This window comes from Bos taurus, chromosome 17 (genome assembly GCF_002263795.3).
Source record: "Bos taurus isolate L1 Dominette 01449 registration number 42190680 breed Hereford chromosome 17, ARS-UCD2.0, whole genome shotgun sequence".
NCBI lineage: Eukaryota > Metazoa > Chordata > Mammalia > Artiodactyla > Bovidae > Bos > Bos taurus.
The window spans coordinates 54,477,743-54,505,662 of record NC_037344.1 but is presented as its reverse complement, the minus strand read 5'-3'; the positions used below and the strand labels follow the sequence as shown (position 1 = coordinate 54,505,662).

Genomic DNA, 27,920 nt, shown 5'->3' with positions numbered 1-27,920 from the left:
ACTGAGTGATTTCCATTAGAAGCGTGGTTTTCATTCAGCTCTGGGGCCCAGTATGTGCCTGGGGCTCACTGCATGACTGCCACGTGCCTGGGGAGGCTCAGAAGGTAAATTCGGTTATTTGTCTGCTTTTGTAATAACAGGAACAAGAAATTGAGAGACTTAACAAGCTATTGAGACAGCATGGACTTCTCGGAGAAGTGAACTAGATGCACGCCTTCTCCAGCTCAAAGGGAAGACCTGCCTCATGGGCTTGTGACAAGGAAGACAGCCGCCCCTCTGGGGCCATGTCGGGGAGAGATTTGGTTTGATGGCTTTGCCTCACTGCTGCCGGCTCGGATTCTGGGGGACACAGCCTTTTAGAGGCTCTATTTCTTCCTTGGTGTGACTGAGAATGTCCCACCCCACACTGTGTAACAAATGTATCATAAACTATATTTTCCTCACGTTGAACACTTTACTCTTGCTTGAAAATGAACAAGCTGGACAATTACTAGCCATATATAAAATTTAATCTCATCAAATGTACAGTTTTCACTTTTCACATGTATATTGAGGGATCAGTACATCCTTTCATATGAGCACTCTGAAAAACAAAAAAGAAAGCTATTTTAGCTATCAACACATTCTAGAAGTCTTTTACATGTCCAAGCTGTTCTAAATAGCTAACCACAATTTCCCCCTAGGAGGCCATTCTCAAGTACCCAGCCCCCTCCTCTGCATCCTCCAGCTTTTAGCTGGCTCCACCTAGTTCTGCCACCTGACAACATTTTCCTCAGTTACTGTACAATTAATGTATAAAATAAACTCTCTCCTTCCCTAGGGCCCTCCTACTAGATCCTTTCCCGCTTCAACTGCTTGGAATCACTTGGTGGCATCCCAGACCAGCCCACTAACTGGAGAGCAAGCTAGCTCCGGTGCCTGGCGCAGAAGTGGCAATTAGAGCCAAGACTCCACTGTAATTAACATGACATTTGGGGGAAGATCCCCTTGTGAGGCCTTGTCCTCTACTCGCATGATTTTAAACAATTTGCTATTTTTATACTCATTTCAGCAGGACCTGAAAAGGAAGAAAATCCGAACTAAAAATAATATTTTTAAAATAATTCACTTTTTTTTTTTTTTAAATAACTCACTTTTAAAGCAGGGGATGAATAAACTGGATAAACCCTCAATGCCTGCACTACCTGAAGGCCTGTCCTTCAGGCCTGTCTTCTCAAAAGTGCAACTTAGTTTCCACATATGACCTATGTGTTGAGGGTACTGGAACTGGCTAAGACCAGACGATGCCCCCTTCTAATGTCAGACCAAGTAGAATGACATTCCAGAAGGGAGACAAGAGGAGGGAAGTGAGAGGAGAGGAAGTGTGCTGGTCTGGGGGCAATCTCAAGGGTTATAATAAAGTGGAATGTCTCCGAGGGACCGTGGGCCCCACACGTGCTGAATTTTGCAGATACGGTATAGTTTCCTTATTTAACGACTTACATCAAACAAATGGGAAGAAGAAATTAAAGGGCAGCCTGGCGTTGATGGTTGGCCGAGCTCTGAAGCCTGCCTCTGCAGGTGCAGACACATCCACAAAAGTAACCGCAGTGGAAATAAGAATCGTCCTTTCATTTCCTGAGTTGGTCTGTAATACAAAATCAGAATAATGCAAGCCCTGCCCTCCAGTGGGTTATCAGGATAACAAAGATGGGACAGCTTCCATGCCCTTCCTCACCCAATAGCTGTCATTCATGAATCTGATAGGTACATGGAGGGCTCATCAGTCACTAAGTCAGAGGAGAGGGACAGTTTTCACTCAGGTTGTCCCTCACACACTGATGTCATTCATAAGTCAATTCTGACAAGAATTTTAAAGATCAAATCTAAACAAGAATGCAAATGTGAACAAAACCATTTTGTTCAGTGGAGGTTTTTCCTCTAAGTAAATGGTGACTGCTAAATTGTTTTAAGAATTCAGATTGTTTAATTATTATTTTTTACAAAATAATAAATTTCACCTATCACAGTTGAGTTTTGTCTGGCCTTGTGTCTTGTATCTTTAAAATTAGGCCTACCTCAGGAAAGGAAGATGAAATTAGCCTTGCAGTTACATTGACTATTTTGGCCTGTGGGTTCAATAAGGATCCGTATTTAGTCCACTTCACTTCTACCGTCAAAGCCACTGGGAGCTGGCAGGAATCCTGTACAATAATATGCCATTAGTCAATTTGAGTATTATACAACCTTAAGTCAAACTTAATCTGCAGTTCAGAGTTTTAATTATAAAATGTTTCCCATATTACAAAATGTTCTGAACAAGAGAATGAATAGACTCTAGAAGTTCAGATAAAAACAGCTTAGAAGCAGCATGTATTTTAAAAGTACTCAATGCTCCAAAAAAATTTTAACACCTAAAGCATAATTTTTCCAGCCCTTCCTGTTTCTAAAGAGACCAGCCTTACCTGGGAGTTGTACCCCCAACTATGGAGCCTCCGGGGCCCTGACAGGTCTAACTGCACCCACCCATTTACATCTACCTCAGAGATTCTTTAGGAAAGCAGTTGGCATGGGGGGAGGAGGCAAGGGAATACAGTATTTTTAATAGTCAGGAATTAAACCTCACTGCATATCATGTTAAAATGTACTTAGAGGAAATTCTCGTCCTTTCTTTTCGCTTATCTGATTTCATTGGTTGGCAATTAAGATGTTACCTTGGGGTATACAGGTGCTGTCTTAAGTTTTCAAAGAAGTTAACTCTGACTCTCAGTCGAGGGCACTGGTGCCACAGTGGAGCTGCCCAGTTCAGGCCTGGACACTGGAAGCTGGGCCTGAGACCTCTGCCCCAGGAGCTTTGTTTGCTCAGCCCTAAGGGGAACATGGGTGAAGGGGGCCTTCCAGACCTCTTTCCTGTCTTTACAGTTTCTTCAGCTGGCAAATGTGATCATGTTAAAGCTGCCCAATGGGGAGATGGAATTCCACTGGAGTATTCTAATTTTTGTGTATGTATGTGTGAAATTTTTCCACAATGAAAAGTTTTTAAAAATACATTTCTTTGGGGCATGCAAAGCTAGCATACCTGCTAAATTTGGTGCCGGCTGAAAAGGCAAGGGTGGAATTCCTTGGCTTAGCACCGTCTCTTAAGAAATTTGCAGGCTCAAAAATCCTTGCGAATATCCTGTCATTAGGAGAAGATGCAACACGAAGCTGGTGTCAACTGAACCCAGCAGATGCCCTCGTGTCGGCTCTGCCTAGAAGGCTGGGATGAAACCCGCTCCAGGCCCTCTAAGCTCCTGACTGGCACAGACCCCGGCAGTGCTTGTGTCCATGCTGCTGCCTATCCCGCCACAACTTATGTCTTCCCTTCTAAGGGAGAAGTAACAACTGGACATCTTAACCCATCTGCAAGAAGCTAGGAGCAATCTGCCTGGTTCACAGAGGCGGCAGAGCTGAGCCAAGACTTAGCTGAACCGCAGGAACTGAGTAATCACGGATCTCTACTGGGGACTCAGTGGGGAGGGTGGGATCGGAGCTAGTGAACTAGTCCTCACCCCACTGTCCCCATGCTATAAATGTGCTAAGCAGATAATGAGAGACCTGAAGAAACAGTGACAAGAAAAAGCTGGGCAATTAAAGGATAAAGATGGAGAGCACGCCTCCGCTGACGGGGCCGGCCCACACTCTGACTGCTGAGACAAAAGAAAAAGGTGGGCAGAAGAACCACATGTGATCTGGAACCTATTTGTAGGATGTCAATTTCCATTAAACTCTTCTGGGAACTTTAGAATTGAAAGCTCTCATGGGTGGAGTGCTTTTATAGACCAGGGAACAATGGATGGGACAGCTCTGCAGATGGGAGGAAGTCTTACTGAAACAGAACACTTCATCTATCATATCATGATACCTAGAGAAGACCTTGCACAACACCAACAAGGAACAGGATGGTGACTGGTAGTGGTCCCCATTTATAGAGTGACCACTAGGCACGATTAATATTACCCGATTTTAACTCTCAACAAGCCCTGAGGGCAGTAATACAGCTATGAGGAAAAAGAGGCTCAAACCCGTAAAATCGCTGGCTGAATCACTGCTAACTAGGGGCAAAATCAGTATTCAAGATCCAGGCCCATCTGACAACAAAGTCCAAACTCCCACCCACAGCCACCCACTCCCTCAACGGGTGCCCCCTGCCTCGCCACTGCCTCTGCCTCCCCACAGTGAGAGGGGCAGGTGCACGCCGGAGACCACTAGCAAGTGGCCTTCAGCTTCTCCCGAGTTACCTTCACATGGGACGTCTGGGTGATGAAATAGACGGGCACCCAGTCCAGCACATCCTGGGCCTGGGAATTTCCAAAAGGGGCCACGTAGTCTGGGAAGCCCTGACCCTTTAGCAGGCTCTTCATCTTCTGCGCCACCAGCCGACATGTGAGAGCTTTGGTCAGTCTTTTGGCAAGGAGAATGAGGTCAAATGAGGTGATTGTTCAAACCTACAGTTTTTTCTTTTCTTAATAAATGTCAAGGTCATGTTTAATTATGACATTTCTCTAGAACACACAAAGTACTAAAAATAAGAAACAAGGACATCTGTCTCAAGGTATTAGCCATCTTTATGTTACATCTGCCAAATACCTCACTTTAATACAGTGTTGCTGCTGCTACTGCTAAGTCGCTTCAGTCGTGTCCGACTCTGTGCGACCCCATAGATGGCAGCCCACCAGGCTCCCCCGTCCCTGGGATTCTCCAGGCAGGAACACTGGAGTGGGCTGCCATTTCCTTCTCCAATGCATGAAAGTGAAAAGTGAAAGTGAAGTCGCTCAGTCGTGTCCGACTCTTATCGACCCCATGGACTGCAGCCCACCAGGCTCCTCCGTCCATGGGATTTTCCAGGCAAGAGTACTGGAGTGAGGTGCTATTGCCTTCTCCGTAATACAGTGTTAGTACCCATAATATCTCTGATTATAGAATATTGTACCTGCAGTGTTTTTTATTTTTACATTCCTCAACAATACACATATTCTATTTTCTCACTCTCCAAAAAGGGGATTATTTGAAATTAAAGTGTCTCTCACTTTGTGAAATTTTGGTTAGCCAGGGAGATGAATCCAAAACAAAGTCTCCCAAACTATATTCCATGGAGAAGCTCTGTACAAGAAGGGTTCCATGGCCAAACATTTGAGAAATATTACTTACCCATGTCCCCATTGAAGTACACTGACATTACTAAAAGACTCTGAGAAGTGCTTACTTAGTAAGGAATCATGTTTTGAACTTTAATTTGGTGTTTCCCAAAATATTAAACCACAGACTTACCCTTGCTGACATTATGGAAATGTATCCCACAGAACCTCCTTTCAGAAATGCTAATCTAACACGATCAGAATAATGTAAATGGTGAATTTTGGTCTAACCAAAATGATGATGTAGATACCCTGGGGAGATATAAGGATGGGAAGCAAGTGGCCTGTCGGGTAGGGGACCAAAAGAGAAAGCCAAATCCTCACCTCCCATAGTGGGAACTCAAATAAACAAAGTCGTAAGAAAATAAACAAGGATCTGCTGTACAGCAAAGGGAACTACATTCAGTGTGCTATAATAACCTATAATGGAAAAGAATCTGAAAAGAATATAACTGAATAACTTTGCTATACACCTGAAACATTATAAATCAACTTTATACCTAATAAAAAAAATAAAAAACAAAAGTCATAGAACCAAAAAAATGAAGAAGCAGCACTATATATGGGTTATTTAAAGATCTGGGGACCAATTTTCAAAAACTCAACCATAAGAGTTGAAAGTGATTGCCTCTGGGACTCTGGGATAGGGAAAATGAAGGTAAGAGGTGCTGTCTTAAAAAAAAAAAAAAAAGTCCTGTCTTTAGAACAAGCCACACAGAGCTGTTCAACATGTTTGACAATAAAAAGATAAATAAAACATACAAAGCCTTGATATTTTTACTCTGCCATATCTGATAAGCAAAAAGGGTTTTAACAATTTCCCCTTGAATCATGACCACTAATAATATGCTAATGAGCTTATCAGCTGATGCAGAGGTTTGATTAAAATGGGAAGTGCTAGGTAACTAACAAGGACCTACTGTATAGCACAGGGAATTCTAATCAATACTCTGTAATGACCTATATGGGAAAATTAAAAAGAGGGGATATATGTATAATGACTCACTTTGCTGTATACCTGAAACTAACACAACATTGTAAATTAACTATACTCCAATAAGAATTATATATACATAAAGTGGGAGTACAGTGTGAGAACACAAGGAAAACAATGGGAAGAGTAAGAGTGTTTTTGGTTTTTTTGATCAATGAAAATAGGCTCCAACAGAAGCAAGTTACTCTCTTACCTGAGTTTACAGCCAGACTGCATGTTGTAACCAAATAGTACTGGGGCCCGGATCCCCTCTGCTGCTAAGCAGTCTTGCTCAGTTGTACTACGAAGAAGAGTAAGTTGTCCATATCTATTTGTGGTCTGAATGATCCCAGACATTCACAGAAGGTTAAGGGAGTTGCCCGGTACTGAAGCAGCAGATTCTTAGGAGATGGTGTCACGTGTGTGACATGAGATTTGAGTGAGACCCAAATATCCCTTCTCTAGGCCGTGGGGATTTTGATAATTATTTCCCAGGAGAAGGAAAAATAGTTGTAACTGTTTTCCTTGATTAGGAGAGCCTCAGAAGAAAAATTCTCAAAAACTGGCCCTTCAAAATTAATTCCACATTTTCAAAACCACTAATTTAACAGTCTCGGTTTAAGTGTAAAATCAAATACCTCTAAACGTCTGTCAACCCTTCTGTCTGAAGGCTTTAACTGTAAGACACTGCCAGTCCCCTGGGCCACGCTGTCCCACCCCATCAGGCTCCACACAGCCCTGCCTGCTGTGCAGGCCAAGCCCCCCGAAGGCAGCTCTGGCCGAGACCAGCCTCTCCAGCCCTCAGGACCCTCAGCAATCAGGAGAAGTGCAGCCCACACGCATGGACAGGGAAATGAAGCTTTTCTACAGAGCCAAAAAGGATATCCCTTCTGCGGCTGAAATCCAGCAACTAACGGGAGCCCCACCACATAACCAGGGTTTCCACTGAGAGGAACTGGCTTTGCGTTTTGCTGAAAGACAGTGCAGAAATGCCCCCAAGCAATTCTCATTTTAATAAGGAAATGGCAGAGGGAAAATGAAATGGTTTTCATAATGAAATCTGGGATTACCAACCAATGAAAGAATTTCTCCCCCTACTCAGAACTATAAATATATCTGTGGAGTGTAGGAGTACATCATGCTGTATAAGAACAAGCTCACAGGGAGGAGAAGCTTATTCCCAAGTGGAAAAGACACAAGGACTCCGGCTGGATTTTGTGACAAGCTTCCACAGGCTACATGTGAGCCCTTTGTTCCGAACAAATGGTTGTAGTAATACTTCTAATTTGAGATTTTTTTCCCACTAATTCATGATTTCTTTATACTTGGCAATTATTGATACTTATATGAAAATTTATCAAGTTTACCTGAATAAAATAAATTTCAAACTTTTGCTGGAGTGGAACCATTGCACTGCTCACTGCTCCCAGAAGAAGAAAGAGATCAGCTTTTATTACCTCACCTGTATCTGTATATGTGAGGCTGTACATCACCTAAAAACAAAAGGATACTTCAGATACATCTGTTCCCAATATGTTTCTGTAGCTGTATTAATAACTCACATTAAGAAAATATACATCTAGGAGGCTATCCCCTCCCACTTCTCATGCAGAGAGAGAAGCGTGTGTCTCCTGTCCAACCGGATTATGGGAGGTATTAGCTCAGCATAAGCCCCCACTGACAGGGGCATCTGAGCCTTTCTGTGCCCAATCACAGAAGGTACAAGTCAGCTGGCCTGAGCAGAATATAAGCAGCCTATCTCTGCAGATAAATGTGTTAAAACAACAGCAGTAGCAACAAATTATGATGTATGCTTATAAGTTACAAGGTTTGTGGAGAAAACCACATGTGATTACTTCAGGGACAAAGAAGTGACCTCTGATGAGACAGAATAAAGACAAGCAGGAGGCCAAGACAAGAAAAGCAATACCATCGGATGGGCCAGAGGGTGGCCAGTTACCCCTCAGGACCACACCTGGCTTGAGCAGGCCACAGACAGTGAACTTTCAAAGCCAAACTGGGTGCCTACCTCAAGAACGACGTTAGTGCAGATTTTAATATGCCCCGCCTCAACAACACCCTGCTTTGATACCCGCAGTATTTCCGTGTCTTCCAGTCGGGTTAGTGTTTTATTTAGAGACCGAATGACAATGGACTGAACCATGATAGGGACCTGCAAAGTAAAGTCCTGGGTTACCAAACATACACCTGAACAGAGGAAGTGAATGGGTAAAAATAGTGTAAAACTTGAAACACACCTCCACAGATACACTGCCAAGGAGGTAAAAGCAAGCTATAGAACAATACGCATACTAGAATTCCACACTTGCAAAAACACAAATATTTATTTATATGTAAATACAGGCACACATTCACATAGAAAATATCTGAGATGGATATAACCAAAATGTTAAGTGATTACCCCTGAAAACGTTCACACAAAAACATGCACACAAATGTTCACAGCAGCATTCATAATAGCCCCAAAATGAAAATAACCCAAATGTCCATCAACTGATGAATGAATAAATAAAAGGTGGTCTAGCCCTACAAAAGGATATTGTCCATAAAAAGAATCATCCATAAAAAGGAACGAAGCACTGACACATGCAACAAGGGAGATGAATCCTGAGAACACGGTGCTAAGTGAAAGAAGCCAGATACAAAGGACCACGTACTATATGATCCCATTTGCATGAAATGTCCAGAGTAGGCAAGTCCAGAGAGACAGAAAGTATATACAGTGGTTGCCAGGGGCTGGGGGAGAAGGCTGGGGTAGAATGAAGCATGATAGCTAATGAGCACAGGGTTTCTTTTTGGGGTGGTGAGAATGTTCTGGAATTAGATAATGGTGATGACTGCATAACCTTGCGAATATACCAAAACCCATTAAATTGTACACTTTAAATTGTAAGTTTTATGGTAAGTGAATTATATCCCAAACACACACACACACACCTCCCATGATGCCATCAAAGACACACGTACACTCTCACCTCCAACCACAGCTCCTACTGATAGATACACTTGCTCTCTACACGCACGTGCACATTCCTCACAGAGTCCCGGAATCCATCCTCCTAAACCCCCACCACGTCTCTGAATATGTGCTTGACCCAGTTTATACACAACTTCTACACACACCCTTATACACACAAGTACTCGTGGTGGGATCATGAGGAAGAAAAACACAAACAAATTTTTTTAAGCAGAATCAAGAAACCCTGGTTAGATCAACGCTACTAAAGGCCATTTTTCACTTATGGCCATCGCCAGTGGAGTGATGGAGCACCAAGCAATCCTTTCAATGGCTTGAACCTCTAGATATTTTGGCCTCTTTGTATCATGAGACAAGTCTGACGTTTGCTCTAAATCTCTGCTCTTAGAAACCACTGTTTAGGAGGGAACTTGCATCTGTTTGTTTATATTGCTTTGAACTTTGCCCTCAACCATGTACTATGCTGATTATAATTCAAAATTACTAAGTATTTAAGCTGTCATTTTATAGGTAAACAAGTAGTTCTTATGTGTCTGTTCCCATGACCAAGAAGACCCACAACTCTCCCTTGATAGTCAAAGCTCTAATCCAAGAACATGATATTGTTCAAAAGCAAAGGTGAGCTGTCATGCGACAGAGCTGCAGGTTGGCAACTCCACTCACTACAAAGAAAGTCCTCTGCATAACAGGAGTTCCACGCTACCGGTTAATTAGCTATAGGGTAATTAGCTCTTAAGGAAGTCATCAAAAGATAACCCTGGATTCCTATATCTGAAATGCCCTGATTCAGCAATGATATACTGTGTTCCAAGCAAGCACACACCTTTCCATACCAGCCTCTGAAGAAGCCATCCCCGCGGTGTGTGGGTGTGACTGGCAGAAAGCGAAGGGCTCAGTTTAAATTAGCTTTGTAAAGACTGAGAGAGCAGTGTAAGCGCAAGAACTGCGCGAGGCTGTCACTGTGCATTCAGTCTCGAGAACAAAAATGGGAGGGCTGCTCTGGTTTCCTGAATGTCCTACTCAATCATATCCCATTCCCAAACTAACCACTGGCAAAGAACTAAAGCCCACTTAGCAACGAAACTACAGGGCCGTGACAATCTTTTGTTGATGGTTCAACAAATATTGACAATTCCAAGCAATCACAATGAGCTTCGATTAGTGGGAAGACTGGATCCAACTTTTATATTCCTGATCTTCTAACAGACTTTGGAAGCTGCATTTAAAAAAAAAATTTAGACACATCCCTGATATTAGGTGACGTCCTTCGGAGCTTTGATGCCACACAGATCTGAGCTGAAAGTCCCAGACTGCCGTGGCTTGACTGCATGGCCATAGGATATAAAGAAAGAATGTGTGCGCAACTTCTAACCTGGGGCTTGGCACACAGTAGAGCTGGTCCAGTCATCGCTAAGAATAACGTCTCTGGAGCCAGATAGCGTGGCTTCTTATCCCAGCTCTGTACTCCCGTGCTGTGTGGCCTCGGGCAAACCAATTCATCTCTCTGTGACCCACGTGCCAGAGAGTGCCAATAACAGGACCTGCCTCCCAGGATCACTGGGACAACCAAAGGACTGCAGACACGCAGAACACCTGAAACAGCACCTGGCACACAGTATGTGCCTTTGAGTAAAGTCCCATTATTCCTCACAATAGGTCTTCCCTACTTGACTGAACCAATCCTTAGTCATTCAATTAACACCCAACCCATGAAGGGCCCAATACCTTCCACGCACGCCTTAGTACCAATGCTACATGGCGGACAGGGCAGCTGTCCCCACAGACAGTTCAACTTTGAATGGCACAATAAATGCACTTTTTAGGACTTCCCTGGCAGAATCCATCTGCCAATACAGGGGACACGGGTTCGATCCGTGGTCCTGGAAGATCCCACATGCCATGGGGCAACTAAGCCCAGGTACCGCAACCCTTGGGCCCATGCTGTAGAGCCCAGGAGCCGCAACAAGAAGCCACTGCAATGAGAAGCCCTCCGCACCGCAACTGGAGAGCAGCTCCTGCTTGCTGCAACTAGAGAAAGCCCAGGTAAGGCAATGAGGACTCGGCACAGCCAAAAATTTTAAAACACAAATAACTTTTTTTAAGTACTTTCTTAGTGATCAGAGGTATTTGAGAGCTAGTCTATTATATGACTCTCAAACTGGGTCCCTGGGAGCTGTAGTGTTCCTCACAAGGGGCCAGAAAGGAGAAAAGTGGGCAAGTTGGGCAGGTAAAGGGTTTCTGACCCACCTCTGCTCCTACCAGGGGCTTTGGATTCAATCGTATTACATACTAGGTAGGCTCTGCTTCAGATTTCACTTGAAGAAGCACTGTAACTAAAGTAAGTTTGAAAGCACCTTCACAGATGAGGAAATCCAGGACCACACACAGTAGTGTGGAGTCCAAGGTCAGACGACTATCCCTTTCCAAACGTCTACCTCACAAGTTTGTGTCCAGAGACGGAATGAACTCAGTCACAGCAGGTTCCGTGGTCTGCAGTGCTTCCTGCGCAACAGACGCCTTACCCAGAGCCGGGCCTCACATTATGTGCATTCTCTCCCTCCAGCCTTACGTCAAGCCTCTGGGGCAGACGCTACCATCCACCCACTTGCGACTGGGGGGACTGAAGCAGGTGTCATATGAGAAAATAACAGCAAAGCTGACTTTTGAACCAAGGCCAGCCAAGGCTCTGGGAGCTGATGACAAGGTCAATGCCTTGGCCTCCTTGGGGACTGTGGTATTCACAGGGAGGAACAGGGTACAACCCCAAGAACAAGAACAACCCCACCATCTTTCTCTCTGACATAGCTGCAAAGAGACTGTAGCCTCCTGACCACGGCTCTCCAGGGCCATGGGCTGGGGCCATGGCTTTGACTAGAACCTACCTGCAACTCAACCCTGGAAACTATACTGACTGTGCTCATCTCCTACACAGGTGTGTACGTTCACTGGGCACAAGATTTCTTTCTATCTTCTACACTGGACAGACAGCATCCTGGGAGCTAGCCAGCCCTCCTGACAAGAGGCCAAGCAGATATCAAGGGATGCCCTGAAAGCACAGAGGCCAATCACGCCCCTTGTCAGTCAAGACACCTAGGCCATTTAAACATGAACAAGTGTGGACTACAAAAACTAAAGGAATTGGAAAGTCTAACCCTTTTGTGATAATAAAAGAATGATCTACTAAGGAGTTTCCCTATTTCATTTCTGCTTGCTTTCTGGCAAATGTTTTTGTTACTGGCAGTAAAGTACCCTTCCAGCTATAAGTGTATTCATTTCAAAGGGCTCTAAGGTAAGATGATGAGTCCATTAAGTATTCTTACCTCTATTCCTGAACCAGGCACCTAGATGAAAAAGAACAACAAATCTTGTTATGTGCAACAAAAAGAAGCACTGTTATTGCTTTTTCAGATGATGCATTAAAGGGCATATTCCTCTTATTAAAGACTTCTTAAAGAGAAAAACAATTTCCTTAATCAAGGCTTGCCACCCACATATTTTTGTATCTGTGTCATCATAAAAGAGGTAACTTTACATTTTCCTTCTATATTCACTTCCTTCAGACTGGGAGCTCAATAACACAGCCCAACAGAGCGTGTCTCGGGAAGCCTCCATGCTTCAGTGTAATTATCCAGTATTTTTCACATGGTCATCAGTGACATAACACTGTAGAGAAGACACAGCTCCCCTCCTTCTGGTCACTTGTGCTGTGCCTGTCCTCATGGGAAGGATACCATCGCCTGCCCAGGTGGCTCCACAGTCTCCTGGTCTTCCTGTCTCTAGCCCAAGCCCCCTGGAGGCCAAGCTCCTGACTCGCCAGCATGGCTGGAGCTCTCTTCCTGAAGGGCTCTGCCGCACTCCATTCCTGTCCCTACACCCCCAGTCCCACTTCTCCAACTACAAGAGGCCCTATTAGGCCAATGGGAGCTTGTGGGGAGGGGGTTGAGTAGACATGTCTGGGGGTGGGGGCTCTGGGATGAAAAGAGAATTGTGCCTGCATGCCTGGGGGACTGTTTACAGGACAACTGTGAGGGGCCACATGCACTGGAAGAATTCACAGGCGTAGATGGCTGACTTCAAGGAAAGAAAGAGGGAAAGGGTGGGAAGAGGAAAAGCTAAAACTTGATTCTGAAAAGTGAAGTTCAGATGCCATGGAACCCCCCCATCCCCTGCCACCATCACCACACTCCCCTCTCAGTAGAAGGAAATCAGAAGGGGATGGGGGCTTTCACAATAATCACATGATTTTTAATCACTGAAAAATGTCTTCTCCCCTTGCGACCCTCCATGTCACCCACCAAGTGGGCCAGTGGCCTCTCCCATCTATTCAGTTCAGGCTTCAGTCACCACAACCAGGAATAAAGGGCTGCTTCTCTTTCTCCAACAAACCTATTTCCTGTCCTTTCCTGGGTATTTATTTTATCTGCCAATCAGAAATATAACTTTTTGGTGCTAGTATGATCATTTCTGTGACAGACATTAGATGTTTTTATAATTCTGAAAGTTTTGGTTATTAATAAAGGCTTTTTTAATTCAGGAGACAGATATCAGTGGTTACCATCAAAATGAATGAATGCAAAAAAGAAAAAAATGAAAGCAAATTATGAGCTGACTATATAAAAATAAAAATTATTTTAAGTGATTATTTCAATATCTTTGGTATCAGTACACCAAAGAACTGGAGAAGAAAAATTCTGAGTGTCAATCATGTACTGAAATGATTCTCTACTTGTCATATTTTAAAAGGGTACAAAGAACAGAAAATAAACCCAATGAATCGAGTTTTACCTCAAAATAATTCTTACCCTCAAAATTTTAGGGCTGCTGTAATAAGCCATGCTCAGGGTTTCCATTTCTTCACAATGTTCCAAATTTATCCTCCTGGTGCACTTAACAGCTTGGTTAACCAGAAATGCTGGAAATCATAACATTCCCAAGGAAAAAGGAAAAAAAAAAATTAAAAAGAAGAAAAATGTCTAAGAAATTGTAATCTAAGTAAAACTGCAAAGTTATGACATGTATACAATATGCTTCAGATAGAGTATAAAATGGAGAAGGCAATGGCACCCCACTCTAGTACTCTTGCCTGGAAAATCCCATGGATGGAGGAGCCTGGTAGGCTGCAGTCCATGGGGTCTCGAAGAGTCGGGCACGACTAAGCGACTTCACTTTCACTTTTCACTTTCATGCATTGGAGAAGGAAATGGCAACCCACTCCAGTGTTCTTGCCTGGAGAATCCCAGGGACGGGGGAGCCTGGTGGGCTGCTGTCTATGGGGTCGCACAGAGTCAGACATGACTGAAGCGACTTAGCAGCAGCAGCAGCAGAGTATAAAAAATTATTTTTCAAATATGTAATACAGTCACATGATTCAAAATTCAGAAAAAGATTTGAGGAGTTGTCTCCCTCTAACCCCTAACCCCCAGCAACCACCAGTCCCCTTCCCCAAAGACAGTCTGCATGAAGTTTCTTGTGTATATTTCTGGAAATATCCTATATTTTCAGAAAGTGTGTGTGTGTCTGTGTCTGTGTGTGTATACACACATACTCTTTTTAAAAGTATTTCTTTCCCCTTTTGGAAACAAACTCACAACATATATTCTGCCCTTTGTCTTTTTCACTGAGCAATGTATCTCGGAGTTCAGTCTGTCTTAGTATGAAGAGCTTCCTCCTCCTCTTTTTAGGGATAACTCGCATTCTATTACAGACACACCAAATCTATCCAACCAGTTCCCCACTAATGGAAGTTGTCTCCAGTTTTGCTCTAACAATGCTGCAATCTATCATTTTGCATGTGGGCCAGAGTTTCTGTAGGACCAACTTCTAGAAGTAGAGCAGCTAAGTTAAAAGGTATATTTGTCTGCAATTTTGATGTATGTTGCCCAAGTGCCCTTCACCAAGGCTGTACCAGTTTTCAGTCCCACCAGTGATATAGACAAGCGCCTACTTCTCCACAGCATTAAATTTCTTTACGCTTTGCAATCCATTAGGTGGAAACGGTATCTCAGTTTGGGTCTAAATTACACTGCTCCTACTGTGTGAGCAAGGTTAAGCCTCTTCAACAGAACACACTTCCCTTCATGTAGCAAGTGTTGCTTCCTTAGGCCACACGCTATCATCCACAGCTTAGCGGGCTTCTGCATAGTGAGGCTGGCTAAGGACGGGGGAGCCAGGCCTATTGCCTTCTGCTGCCAAGAGCGGTTACTCCACAGAGTCTATGATGCTCCTGAAGGAGAAGCAGGACCCATGGGAGGCAGCTGCATGGGTTGCATCCCTGCTTCACCACTGCCTGAGTAAGAAACTAAACTCATTTTCTCAGTTCCTCATCTCAAAAATGAAGATAACCCTCCCTGAGAGGACCATCGTGAGAATCAATGGGAAAAACACAAGCAAGCGCTTAACACCACACCCAGCACACAGTTAATCAGTGTTAGCTACTGACAAACTTTCGCTCCAGTGACAAAAGAACTTTCCAACAACCTCAAGAGTTAAACAACTGAGTGGGCTGGTTGCAGGTAGTGAGTTCCCCATCACGACGAATGCTCAAGCAGTGACCACCGGTGGCAGAAAAGATTCTGGCACCGGGCAGGGGTGAGGCGGAGGGACTGAACTATACAATCTTTGAAGTGTCGTTCAACTCTAAGACTCTGTTTCTAGTTACAAAGTTTGTTTATTATGATTGCTATAAATTTAAACTAAGAGCGAACTCTGTTTGCAGAGAAAAAGAAAAATGCCCACTCTCTTACCTGCAGGGTTATTATCAGTGCACAGAGATGATGTAAGGGGAGAAGGAAATCTCAAAAATGAATCTGAAGTCTGCAGAGGAACCCCATACTGCAAACAGAACAACCAACAGCTGTCAGGGTGCTACTCAGGCATCCGTTCAACACTCACTACACAGCTACTACGTGACCAGCAGCACTGCAGGGATGGTTAAAGAATAGATGCGGTCCCTGCCCGCAGGGAGCAAACATCTAGCTGCCCCACCCTTTTCCTTTTAAGGCTGTGTGTTTCTGTGTATGCATGTTACAGAATTTGCAGGCCTGTTTATTCTAGGCTATTCTACTTCCATCCCACTGGAAGGTTATCTAAGAGGCTGACACAGGTGCAGCAAGCGGGGAACAAGCCCTCTCCTTCACTAGAGCTGGGAGAATAAACTCCTGCAATCTTTCTGGAGGGCAAGCTGGTATTGGTATTTTAAATTTCCATTCATTCTGACCAAGTTAACCCATTTATAGGAACATACCTTATGGATTTAATCGGACAAAAAAATATCTATAAGAATGCTTACTGTGGATTATTTATAACAGCAAAAACTTGAAACGAATGTCTATTAGATAGTGGAATGGCTCCGTAATAAATAATGACACATCCCTGGAAGGAATACTCTGTATCAGTAAAATGCAGCTCCAACTCTGGCTCCTTCCTATACCCATGTTTCCCTCAACACTTCAATGGGGACTTCACTTAAAGTGAAGCATCCTTCCCAGGGTTGTGTACAGTGACGTCTGAAGAGCTCTGCCCAGTGCCTGGCAGCTGGGAAATGCTCCAGAAATGGCCACTTTTATAGTGACGTGGGAAGATGCATAAAATTGATCATGAATAAAAAAGGAAATTTATAGCACAATGTGGATAACTAGAAATTTCATTTCTGCACAATATTATACGTATATTTTAGTAGATGCATTAAAAAACCGGGAACATACACCCATCTGTTAAGTGATTTTCAGTGTGCACTGTTTATTTGTTTTTGGCCAAGCCACATGGCTTACAGGCTCTTCTTCGCCCAACCAGGGACTGAACTTGGGCCATCTGCAGTGGAAACGTGGAGACCCAACCACTGGCCCCCCAGGGAACTTCCTTGCAGTGTGCTTTGGTTTTAACTGGACATGGGGGCCTTTCCATTTTTACTTCCGTGCTTCTATGCCTTCACCTTTTAGAACTAGCACAGGTTGTTTTATACTTCTCTTTTAAAAAGATGCTTCCAAAAATTATGACATTTAGTCAAAGTTAACACATATTTAAAGGCTTATGAAGGGATGGATAACAAATACCACACATCTTCCCAAAGTCTGTAAAACTACACACAACTCTGAGAAGAGGAGCCGGCCTCCAGCCTATCCACTCTGTTTCCAGCAGCATCTCTCAAGCACTTTGCTGCATCTTTTGAGGTAGAGAAGAAAACATTCTGCAGAGACAAATGAAAGCTTACCAGAGAATATATGCCTCAAAACTCTATGTTAGAATTCAACTACTCAATTTTAATTTTCATGATTTTTGATCTACAGGCACAAACATTGTTTCTTGGTTTATAATATCAATTCTGTGTCCCAGGGAAGCTAGCTTACTGGGAACATACTTATAAAAACAAGATATTTATGACAGGATGAGTGGATTTAAGTTCCTGGCTCACCTCATATTTTGCAGTTTGGGGAGCATCCAGTCTGGTTGAAACATCTGATTCTGCATTCAGTGAAAAACCATCAGGTGCTTTCATCAATTTATCAAAACTACTTTCATCAGTCACTTCTGGATTAATAAAGGATAATGCAGGTTTATCTGTTTTTAGAAAAAGTATTTTAAATCAGTATAAAATATGATATGTATAGCATATACAGTATACATAGTATTTAGGAAACAATCTTTAGTAGCAGTAAGGCTGCTGTGGAAACATTTAAATGTCTCTACATATTCACTTCCTCCAAGATTTCTGGAATCTTATTAAACAGACTCCCCAGGCATGGCCTCTTTCTCTACTATGGAAGCAAGAGTTTCTAAGGCCTGCAGGTAAACAGCACAACAGAAGCCAATACTAATCAATCTCTCTCTCCAGTCCACGGACTCATAAACTGCATAAACCTCTCAGGGGCAACTCTCTCCAGATGGCTAGGGGAATGAAAGATCCTGTTTCTACCGTCACACAGCCACCTCCGAAGCCCAGGAGATGATGCGCTCTGTGCGTGAGAGGTAGGAGGAGGAGGGAACAGGCTGGTTATGTTCACTGGGCCTGCTACAGTGACTGACCGGCCATTACTGCAGATTACAAACCACAGAGCATCCACCTAAATTTTTAAGTGCAAGGGGACAAAACCAAAATATAAAGACATTCGGAAAAGATGATAAAGTTTAACTGATAAAACCATGAATGTGTCTCTGATCTTGATAATGTTTTATACATTGGAACTAGACATCTAATTGAGCTAAATGCTCAGATAAAAATAAAGATCCTGTTTTCATGCAAATACCCTTAGTAAAAATAAAAGAGAAAAAAGGAAATTGAAACCAAAGCTGAACCTGACTCTCAACCATTAAATCAGGAGGAAATGCACGCACACACACACACAAATAAATCTAGATTCTTAGGCATGTCTACATTTTATAAACACCTTTGAAATAAAATAAGAGAAATAAAGCACGAGATTTCAAAAGACAACTACAAAAGCACAATTAAAGAAAACGTGCATAGCCACAGGTTTATAAAGTTACTTGCAGTTATCTGTGGAATGGTCTCAGGATAACCTCTAGCCAAACCATAGAATAACTGCTTTAAATCTAACTTGATGTGACATTTTTCCATAAAATAACTTTTAAAAGAAAAAATTTGCCAGAGTTTCACACAGTATATCAATATCAAATACTTACAGTTTGTAATATGAACACAGAAAATAGATGGGTTGATCTGGTCGACAAGTTTAAATACTCTCTGAGGTGGGTCTGCTGTAAAATTCAATGAATAGACAGCTGCTTTTTGACTACAAAAGTGACTATCACCCCTGAAAATTAAAAAAATAATAATAAGACAAAGTTTTAAGGCACAAGCACACAATCTTAGCAAGATTATTTTAGAACTGTCAGATGCTTGCACTGTACTAAGTTAACTACATGGAGGATATTTATGAAAGTGTGATGTGAGAATTGAATCCACTTTTATTTAGTTTATTCAGTGTTAAAATGTTCAGCATTTTAAACTTTTTCCTCTAACAGTGAAAATATTAAGACAACTAGAATAACCTTTAAGGAAATCTTGTCAAGTATGGAATACAGATGAGAAATGATTTTGATGTAAATGAACCTTGCATACTCTGATGGAATATTAAATTATATAAAATTTTGCAGAACTTCAGACTGTTTATAAGTACCCAGAATGGATCCAAAATTCCTGTCTTTAGAATAAAGCTGTCTTCATAAATGAATGTGAAAATGAGAAAAAGTAACATCATCTGTAAGTCTGGGGCTTAGAAACTGCGGTATAGTCAAGTCTTCAACCAATCCCAGACTTAACAAACCCTAATCAATTTGATATAGATACAGACATGGTTTAGGGAGATACAACAAAAATGAGATCATATTACATACCACTTTAAGGCCTTTTCCCACTTAATATAGAGTGCCCAGTAGTTCCCATATCATCAAATGTTTTCATATTATTATATGGTTTCGCTGTATACCAATTTATTAAGCTACTCCCAATTTTTTTTAACCAATCCTCTACCGTTGACCTAGGCTGTTTATAATTTCTCCTGATTATATATAATGCTTTAGTGACACCCTTGTTCATACATTTGTATTAATGTCTCCAGTTATTTCCTTAGGCAATATTTCCTGAAATAGAATTGCTGGGTCAAAAGGTAGGTACAAAATTTGAGGCTTCTGAGACTTACTACCAGAGTGCCTTCCAGAAAGGCAAGATGCAACCTTACCAACACTGTAGTAACAAGAGCACCTATTTTGCTGTACTCTTGCCAAGACCGCATGTTATCAGTTTTTACCGTTTGCTAATTTCATGGGCAAAAGCCTATTATCTCATTGCTTTAATTTGAATTTTCTCTTTTACTAGTGAGGTTAAATATTTTTCCATAGGGTTATTGCTCACTGGTATTTCTTCATGAGTTGATTAATTTTTATGAGAAAGTTTGTCTTCTTGACTTCTAAGAACCCTTCTTATATCAAGAATCCCTTCTGAGTGTTAGAAATACTTCTTCCTAGTTTGTTAATCGTTCAGTTTTATAGTGTTTTTTTTTGTCACACAGAAGTTTTTTTTTTACGATCATCATTCCTCTTTTAATTGAGGTATGATTAACTGATTTTTTAAAATAATGAAGTTGTCAACCTTTTCTTTTATAGATTGCCTTTGGGTTTATCTTAAAAGACATTACCCAGGACTTTCCTGGCAGTCTAGCAGTTAAGACTCCCCACTTCCATTGCAGGAGGGATGCATTCAATCCCTGGTCGGGAAACTAAGATCCTACACGCTGTATAGTGTGGCCAAAAAGAAAAAAAGACATTTCCCTAACCCAAGATTAATAAATATTCACATATATTTTTTATTCATTAATTTTTTTAACATTTCACTCTTCTACCTGTTGGTAATTTACTTCAGTGTAACATTATGAAGCAGGAATCTAATGTTAGTTTTTCAATAATCATCCTGCATCATTTACTGAATGATCCAACCTTTACTCCACAGATGTGAAATACCATGTTTACAATAAATACCATGTTTACATTAAATACTTAAGTAGAAAAAAATACTTTAAGAAAACTGGCTGGTGTAAAATCAGTACACACAACTGATTTTTGGCCTTCTATTCTCTTTCAATGACCTACTTATCCATAATGAATTAATACACATTATATTCAATATTATAGTGTTACAAATGCTTTAAACCTAGTAGTTTGCTCTTCTTATTCAATAACATCTTGGCTGTTCTCATCTGTTTATTCTTCCAGATGAATTTTAGAATCATTTTGACACATTATCCCTCTCCCATCTGACTGGAATTACATTATAACAAATTGAAATGTATATGTAAGTAATGATTCTACCCATCCCACTACACAGATTATATCTCTCCATTTATTCAAATGTTTTATGTCTCATTATATCTTGAAGTTTTCTTCACATAAATTCTGAATAGTTAAGTTTAATTCTATGATGTTGTATTTCTTTTGGTGTTATGATTAGAATCCATTTCCACTGTATTTCTGGAATGGGTATTGCTGGGGGATTGAATTATTTTGTAACTGGCCTCTTTTCCAAATGCTCTGTATAGTTCTAATGGTAAATGAGTTGCTATCATGGGCATAAAGAGTATTTTCGAAAAACCATGAGTAGTATAAATAAGAAAAGATCCAGCACTGAAAATCTACGAGTCATACTGGGCCTTAAACGACAAGGAGGAGTCAGACAGAGAGGGAATGGGAAGCTAATCCAACTGCAAGAATGGCATTGGCCAAGGATGGGTACTGTACTGATGGTGTTTAGAAACAGAGTACCAAAGCTGCGTTGGACGAAGGATTCCAGATCGGGTTGCTAGGAAATAAGATGTGAGAGAAGCTGGGATGGATATGAATTCAGGTTATGGATTCCATAGGTAATGAGAGTTCTCGAAAGTTCGTTAGAAAGGGAGTGACAAGAGGAGGCGTGAGCTTATGAGGAGGAAGGGAGCAGGAACGGACAGACGTGAGGGCAATCATGGAGGAAGATTCAGCAGAATGGGACTCTTGACCCTCCCCTTCCAGTCAGCAGCGCTCTAATCCTGTGCAGTGAATCAGCATCGCATCCGTACATTTCTCTCTAGTCCCACCGGCACAGCCTTCTGGGTGAGAGCCTTCTTGGTTCCCTGCCACCAGGCCTGGCCCCTGGGAGCCACTGTCCATGCTGCTGCAGAATTTATTAAATTGGAGATCTGATCCCCTCACTCCCCAGCCTCCTGAAGAAGCCAGGAAAAATCCAAACCCCTCAGCATACACACAAGGCCCCTCAGGACTTGACCCCTGCCCTTCCCCACACTCCTCTGGCTCCAGCCTTCCTCAGCCATGCTGAGCTACCTGCAGTTAAGGCAGCAGGCTATACTCCTTCAGCCCCAGGAATCTGCCATGTGGCTCCCTCGGCCAGGAATGCCCTCCCTAATTCCATGCTGACCAACTTCACTTGTCCTTCAGGACTCAGCTCAGCTACTTTTCTAGAAAGACCTCCCTAGTCCAGCTGTCTGGGTTACAGGCCACTCTTTCAGTTCTCCTAGAGTTTGGTGCAGAAACTGCCATCCACTCGTTTGTCTCCCTTACTCAATGAGCTCTTTGAAGACAGGACCATGTCTCACTTGTCTTTAAATCCCTGGCACTGGCACACGAGAGGTGCTCAAGAAAGGTATGGTGAACTGTAAGAGACAGCTTAGCCGTGAGAAGGCAAGGAAAAGGCACAAGTCAGGGGAGCCTCTAGGTTTCTGACATGGGTTTCTGCCTGAAAGAACAATGGTAGAGAAAGTCAAAGGGCTACTCGAGGGTCAGTTAAGGGTAGAGCAGAGAAATTCATTCATCCATTCAACTCACTTTTAATGAAGGCCGACTACATGGTAAGAGCTATCCTAGGCACTAGGGATAAATGACATATAAAAGAGATAATTCTTACTCTCAAGAAGCTTACATCTAATGAGGGGGAAAAGACACTAATCCACTAATCTTAATGATAAATTTATAATTTTTTGAATGGTAAGACTAGTTTATGACAGTTCAGTATATGTAAATAAACCTTCTATGAACTGGAATCTACATAACAAGAACACCCAATTAATTAGGACTATTAGTTTTCATTATTTCTATACTTCATATTTAGGAGAAGGCCACAAGCAAAACTAACTCAGAAAAACCCTGAAGTTCTTTCCTGAGAGCACTACGAATTCAGTTCTAATTTCTAAACCATGGTGCCACAAACTACACCAAATCTTGTAAATAAGTTTTACTGAAATGTAGTCATACCCATTCATTACATGCCTACTTTTGCTCAACAATGGCAGAGTGGAAAAGCTGAAACAGAGCCCACACAGCCTGCAGAGCTTCAAGTGTTTATTACATGGCCTTTTACAGAAAAAGTTGGCTGACCCCCATTCTAAATAGTCTATATCTAAAATTACAGTATTGGCTATTTTTTAAGAACTACATTCTAAATAATGATCGCAAATCAGAACAGACACCTCACTCTCAAGCTCCCGGAACTTACTAATGCAGGAAAATAGAATGATTTTCAACAAAGACTGAACCACAGTGTAGTTCAGGTAGCCAGAAAAATAATCTGACTACAACACCCCATGCTCTAGGCATTTTAACAACATCGGAAGTAGATAGGATTTCCCATTGGTCAATAAAATAGTTTCTCATGGGAAAAACACACTGTGCTTCCAAAAAGCATTCAACCTATCAAATTTCAACTGCTAAAACTTCGTACAAGACTGAATTTAAATTGGCTATCTCTGAATAATAAACTGGTCCCATCCTGAATAAATTAACTTCTTATAAGTGCTGTTATTTTATCAAAAAGCTTTGAAATCAGAATTACAAGAACCAGGTAACTGAGAAGAAACTGTTTATCTTGCAATCGACTGGGAATGTCATTTCCCATTATTCTCCTACACGATGTGAACTGTGAGAATTCCTGGTAGATTCATCTACTAGAAAGGTATAAACAAAGCTTTCCCTTCTAATTTTCGTTAGAAAATTATGTCCACAACAAAAGCTGTAAAATTAAACTGTACTTTTCACCCTAGGCTATACATGAGACTAATTCACAGATACAAAAATGTGACACCTTATTTGTTTACAAATCAAAGTGAAACGTAATTCAATCTCTGAACACAGATTTCATTATAACCTTTGTGAAAAGTACACTCTCACTTCTTTTTTGCCTGCACCATCATCTGGCTGGATGCAAATAAGGGATAGATACTGTTCTACACAGGCTTCCCAGGTGGCTCAGTGGTAAAGAACCCATCCGCCGATGCAGGAGTTTGATTCCTGTGTCAGGAAGATGCCCTGGAGAAGTAAATGGCAACGCACTCCAGTGTTCTTGCCTGGGAAATCCCATAGAGAGGAGCCTGGCGGGCTATACAGTCCATGGGGTCACAAAAGAGCTGGACACGAGGGCTTCCCTGGTGGCTCAGTCAGTAAAGAGCTGGACACAACTTAGCGACTAAACAGCAAAAACTCTTCAATATATTGATTTCGACAGCACAGCTTCTGAATGATGCAGAATTCAGGAAATCAGCCTGAGTTGATTTGGGTTTTTTCAGCCTGGGGGAGTTTTCACTTTCTGTCCCCAAATTTCATAATCTTGGTCCAATTTTATCAAAACTTCATGTTACAAACTTACGTGACAACTGGAATTGAGCAGGCAGAAAAGACACTGAAATCCACGGAGCTGCAATCAGGATCACAACAGCAGTTGACGTCACACTGTGCTGGAGACAAGTCACAGACACACAGAGCAGCAACTACAGAAACGAGAGAGGTGGGGCGCAGAGCGTCACAATCTGCAGGCAGTGACTGCCCCCTGCCACTGCAAAGTACCAAAAATCCATCTCATACAAAGGTCCGTTTTATTCCCTATTGCACTTTGGGGGAAATCTGTGAAGTGAAATGAGTCAGTTTGAGCATGCCTCCATCTGAGATTTTCCCAAAGTGGCCAATCATCTGACTCACTTGGAAAGTTCTGTTTGCACTCTCCCTACAAAGACTCTGATTTGGTAAGCTAATTGTGAAACCCAGACACTTGGGCTTTTCAAACACTTTTCAGGTGATGCTGATAATTAAAATAGGTTTAAGAATCAACACGGTAAATCACTTGCCTGACCATAAGAACCATCGGTTTAATATTGCAGATTTCTAAGCTCCTCTGGAGATTCCAATTCAGAGGAAGGGCCCACTTAAGGCTACTAAGAATCAAAATTCTCAATTTTGTTCCTCTCCTCAGATGTAACCTGCAGCTTTGAAGCTGAGTCCATGTTCACAGGCTATTGGCCAAGAATCAAGCTGGCTCAAGTTCCTTTTACTTGGGGTTCTAGAAATATCTTTGGTAATTCAGACAGTAAAAACATGGGAAGAGGTAGAAGCCCCACTTAGCAAGTTTTAATTTTTAATAATGATGACCATCTGGATTTTTAATTCCCTGTTTCAGGCTGTCAAACGGGGAGGTGTGGGGGTGAGGGGAAACTTAAATAGCAGAGCATGAGAATGATAAACACTGAACTCATGGTAGTTTAATAATTGCTGGAAGGAGGGAGATCAGTTCTTCAACCTTACCTGTAACGTTGTTTCTTTTTTTTGAAAAAGGATTTCATGCAAAAAATAAATTTTAAAAAGGGATCTCAAGCAAATGCTGGTAGACAATCCATACAACATTCTTCTTAGCATTTATGAATTATTTTATAATAAAAATGAGCTTTAGAAGGAATTCCCTGGCAGTCCAGTGATTTGGACTCGGTGCTCACTACCAAGGCAGTTCAATCCTGGGTCAGGGAACTCCAGACTCCAGTCTGCATGGTGTGGCAAAAAAAAAAAACTTTTGAAAATATATACCTCAAAAAAGGTACAATAATAAATTCTGGGAAGATGAATGTCAGGAGAAGAGGAAATTTTTGTCAGTGAATACACAATCCATTCTTAGAGACACAAAAGTTTCCCCTCCAGAGTTTACATGTTTCTCTCTAGCCAAGAACTCCCTTGTGTCCTTAGAAAATTATAACACCTCTCATGTACACTAAATAATAAAGTGTTGAGTAAAAAATAAAGTGTTGAGATACCCTGCCTTATGTGTTTGAAACGAATCTTGATTTTACAAAACCTAAAACCCTTATAGGTCCCTAGTAGCTGTAAGACTACTAGGGACAAAGCAATAGTGTTTAATAACTCTACTTAGGAAAGAAAAAAGGGTCTCTATCCAAGATGTGAGTGTACTTAATCAGCCAACAAGTTATCTGCTGAGTACTCGCAGGGTCTGAGTAGCACTCAGCTGCTCTTCCAAGCCTTTTCACAGCTATAGGGTACTAATGAACAGAGCTCAGATTTGAGATGAAAGTTATCCTTTTCTTGTACCTGTAACCCATTCTGCAAAGGGTGGTCCAGTTCTCCACTCAGAGTCAGTCTCCTGCTACAACCTGTACCTAGGTTGTGACCTAAAATGAGGCAAGTAATTCATAAACCTAAAAAATGGCAATAACCCAGGGACTTCCCTGGTAGTTCCAGCAGTTAAGACTCTACCTTCCAATGCAGGAGGCATGGGTTCTAAGCTCCTACATGCTGTGCAGTGCAGCCAAAAAAAAAAAGTTAAAGAAAATTTTAAAAAAAAAAATTTTTTTTAAGTTAAAGTTAAACATTAAAAAGTTAAAAAAGAAAAAGTTAAAGAAAATCGTCATAACCTAACATCATAAAATTGTTAGGATTAGATGAGACACAACGCAGAAGAAATCCTTCGCACAGAGCTTGCTACATAGGAAGTAGTTAATGTCAGCTGTCATTTATTACCATTACTTGCACAGATCTAACCAGAGGCCCTTTAAAAAGACAAAGGAAAAGTGCAAATTTATCCTCTCATACTGGAAAAACAGTCCTGAACATATGACCTATTAATGATGGTTCAAGAATAGCTTCAATTTGGGGGATAAAGTGCATTAACAAATGAAATACTTACATGGATAATAGGCAACTCAGCCAAAAAAATCTTCAGAGATTTTCAGATATTGAATATTCTGCTATATTTTGTCCCAAATTATCACTTAACTTCCCTGCTAAATCAAATCAACAATTTCAATATAAAACAAAGTTTTTGTATTAAAATAGCAAATATGTTTCTCTGTATTTTTTCTGACAGACTACACAATTTATAAAGGAAAAATAATGGTTCAGTAACTTAAGTTCTAGAGTTCAGAAGGTCAGCCAATGATGACTTTTTTATTTACTAATACTGAGCCTGACTCAATTTAAGAACGATTTTTCTTAAGAAGGGATTAAAAAAAAAAAAACCACTGCATATCTATTGGGGTTACAGAGGACTTAAAAGGGATTTTTTTGAGATCACAAACCCATTTGACAAACAACTTACTGCTATGAACCTTCACCCCAGAAAAACGCATATTCACAAAAGTTAGCACTCGATTTTGGAGTCAGATATCCCCTGAAGTCATCCATGTTAAATCAGATTACAAAAGTCACTAGCTGTGTAACTCAAGGATTAGATCATTTTCTAAGAAATATGCTAAATATGCTAATTATCCTTAAAGATGAATATTAAGAAGTGGGCATAACCCCTCACCCCATAACTCCCTACCTTCAACTCAACACAGGAGGACTTGACCTAGTCATTTTCTGTAAACTAGATTTTTTGCATCATAATTGAAAAGCTCAACGTATCCTATGCACTTAATTCCCACAATTGCCTAGAAACTTTCAATTTCAACTGAAAAGCTGCAAGCAAGTATTCATTCATTAACACCTTTGGCATTAGTGTCGTCCAGGACCACTGCAAGTACTTCTAAAGATTTTTATATTGTCACACTTGGCTCTCTGAGCTTCGGTTTTCTCATCTGTATGACAGTGATAATATAACACCTACCTCTAAGGGTTGTTGAGAGAATTAATACCTATCAAACACTTAACAATGACTGCACACTTTAAGTGGTCAATAAACGTTAACTATCGCTATTATTACCTCACCCGGGCTACCAACCCCCGCAGGTTGAACCACTGTAGATCCCCAGGAATTGGTACTTGGTTACCCACCGTCTGTGACCGGGGCGGGTCTGGGGCCGGAGAAGGGCCTGGAAGCCCTGGGGATCTCAGGGGGCTTAGAAGATATTACAGATCGGAGAGTCGTCGGGACCGGTTTGGTGGAGTTGAGGCCCTCCGTCGTTACCACCGGGGTGGTCCCGGCCTGGGCGCTCACGGAGGCCCAGCAGTCTAGGAGAACGAGCAGGAGCCGCGGAACGGCCCGCGGCCCCATTGCTCAGCCGCAAGCCGAGCGGCCAGT

General features: G+C 41.7%; 2 protein-coding genes across 8 annotated transcripts in view; one reads left to right on the top strand and one right to left on the bottom strand.

Annotated features, from left to right (window-relative positions):
- The window catches only part of HVCN1 (hydrogen voltage gated channel 1), a 32,999-nt gene extending 30,986 nt beyond the window's left edge, over positions 1 to 2,013 (top strand). For 2 of the 3 annotated variants that reach the window (XM_005217923.5, XM_005217925.5), the window contains one exon: positions 141 to 2,013. In XM_005217923.5, coding sequence (XP_005217980.1) covers positions 141 to 206 — 66 coding nt within the window. In that variant the 3' untranslated portion in view covers positions 207 to 2,013. The remainder of the gene's footprint in view (positions 1 to 140) is intronic. The other variant, NM_001206253.1, reaches the window with a different exon arrangement.
- TCTN1 (tectonic family member 1) lies at positions 492 to 27,920 on the bottom strand. 5 transcript variants are annotated; one of them, XM_059875957.1, is made up of 16 exons: positions 27,674 to 27,762; positions 26,586 to 26,679; positions 24,270 to 24,390; positions 18,767 to 18,897; positions 17,538 to 17,683; positions 15,871 to 15,958; positions 13,930 to 14,039; positions 12,448 to 12,468; positions 8,159 to 8,302; positions 7,497 to 7,622; positions 7,015 to 7,100; positions 6,344 to 6,484; positions 4,260 to 4,422; positions 2,058 to 2,183; positions 1,483 to 1,627; positions 492 to 583 (listed from the first exon to the last, which is right to left on the bottom strand). In XM_059875957.1, exons 5-15 carry the CDS (start codon positions 17,619 to 17,621, stop codon positions 1,484 to 1,486), a joined length of 1,233 nt encoding a protein of 410 aa, XP_059731940.1. In that variant the 5' UTR covers positions 17,622 to 17,683; positions 18,767 to 18,897; positions 24,270 to 24,390; positions 26,586 to 26,679; positions 27,674 to 27,762; the 3' UTR covers positions 492 to 583; position 1,483.

Excerpts from the sequence above, each read along its gene's own strand:
- TCTN1 (XM_005217781.5), bottom strand. The coding sequence starts at position 27,893 with ATGGGGCCGCGGGCCGTTCCGCGGCTCCTGCTCGTTCTCCTAGACTGC. Across the intron at positions 18,898-24,269 it reads TGCTCAATTCCAGTTGTCAC|GGGTGATAGTCACTTTTGTA; the intron begins GTAAGTTTGTAA and ends TTTAATTTTCAG. Across the intron at positions 14,040-15,870 it reads CACTGATAATAACCCTGCAG|CATTTCTGGTTAACCAAGCT; the intron begins GTAAGAGAGTGG and ends TATGATTTCCAG.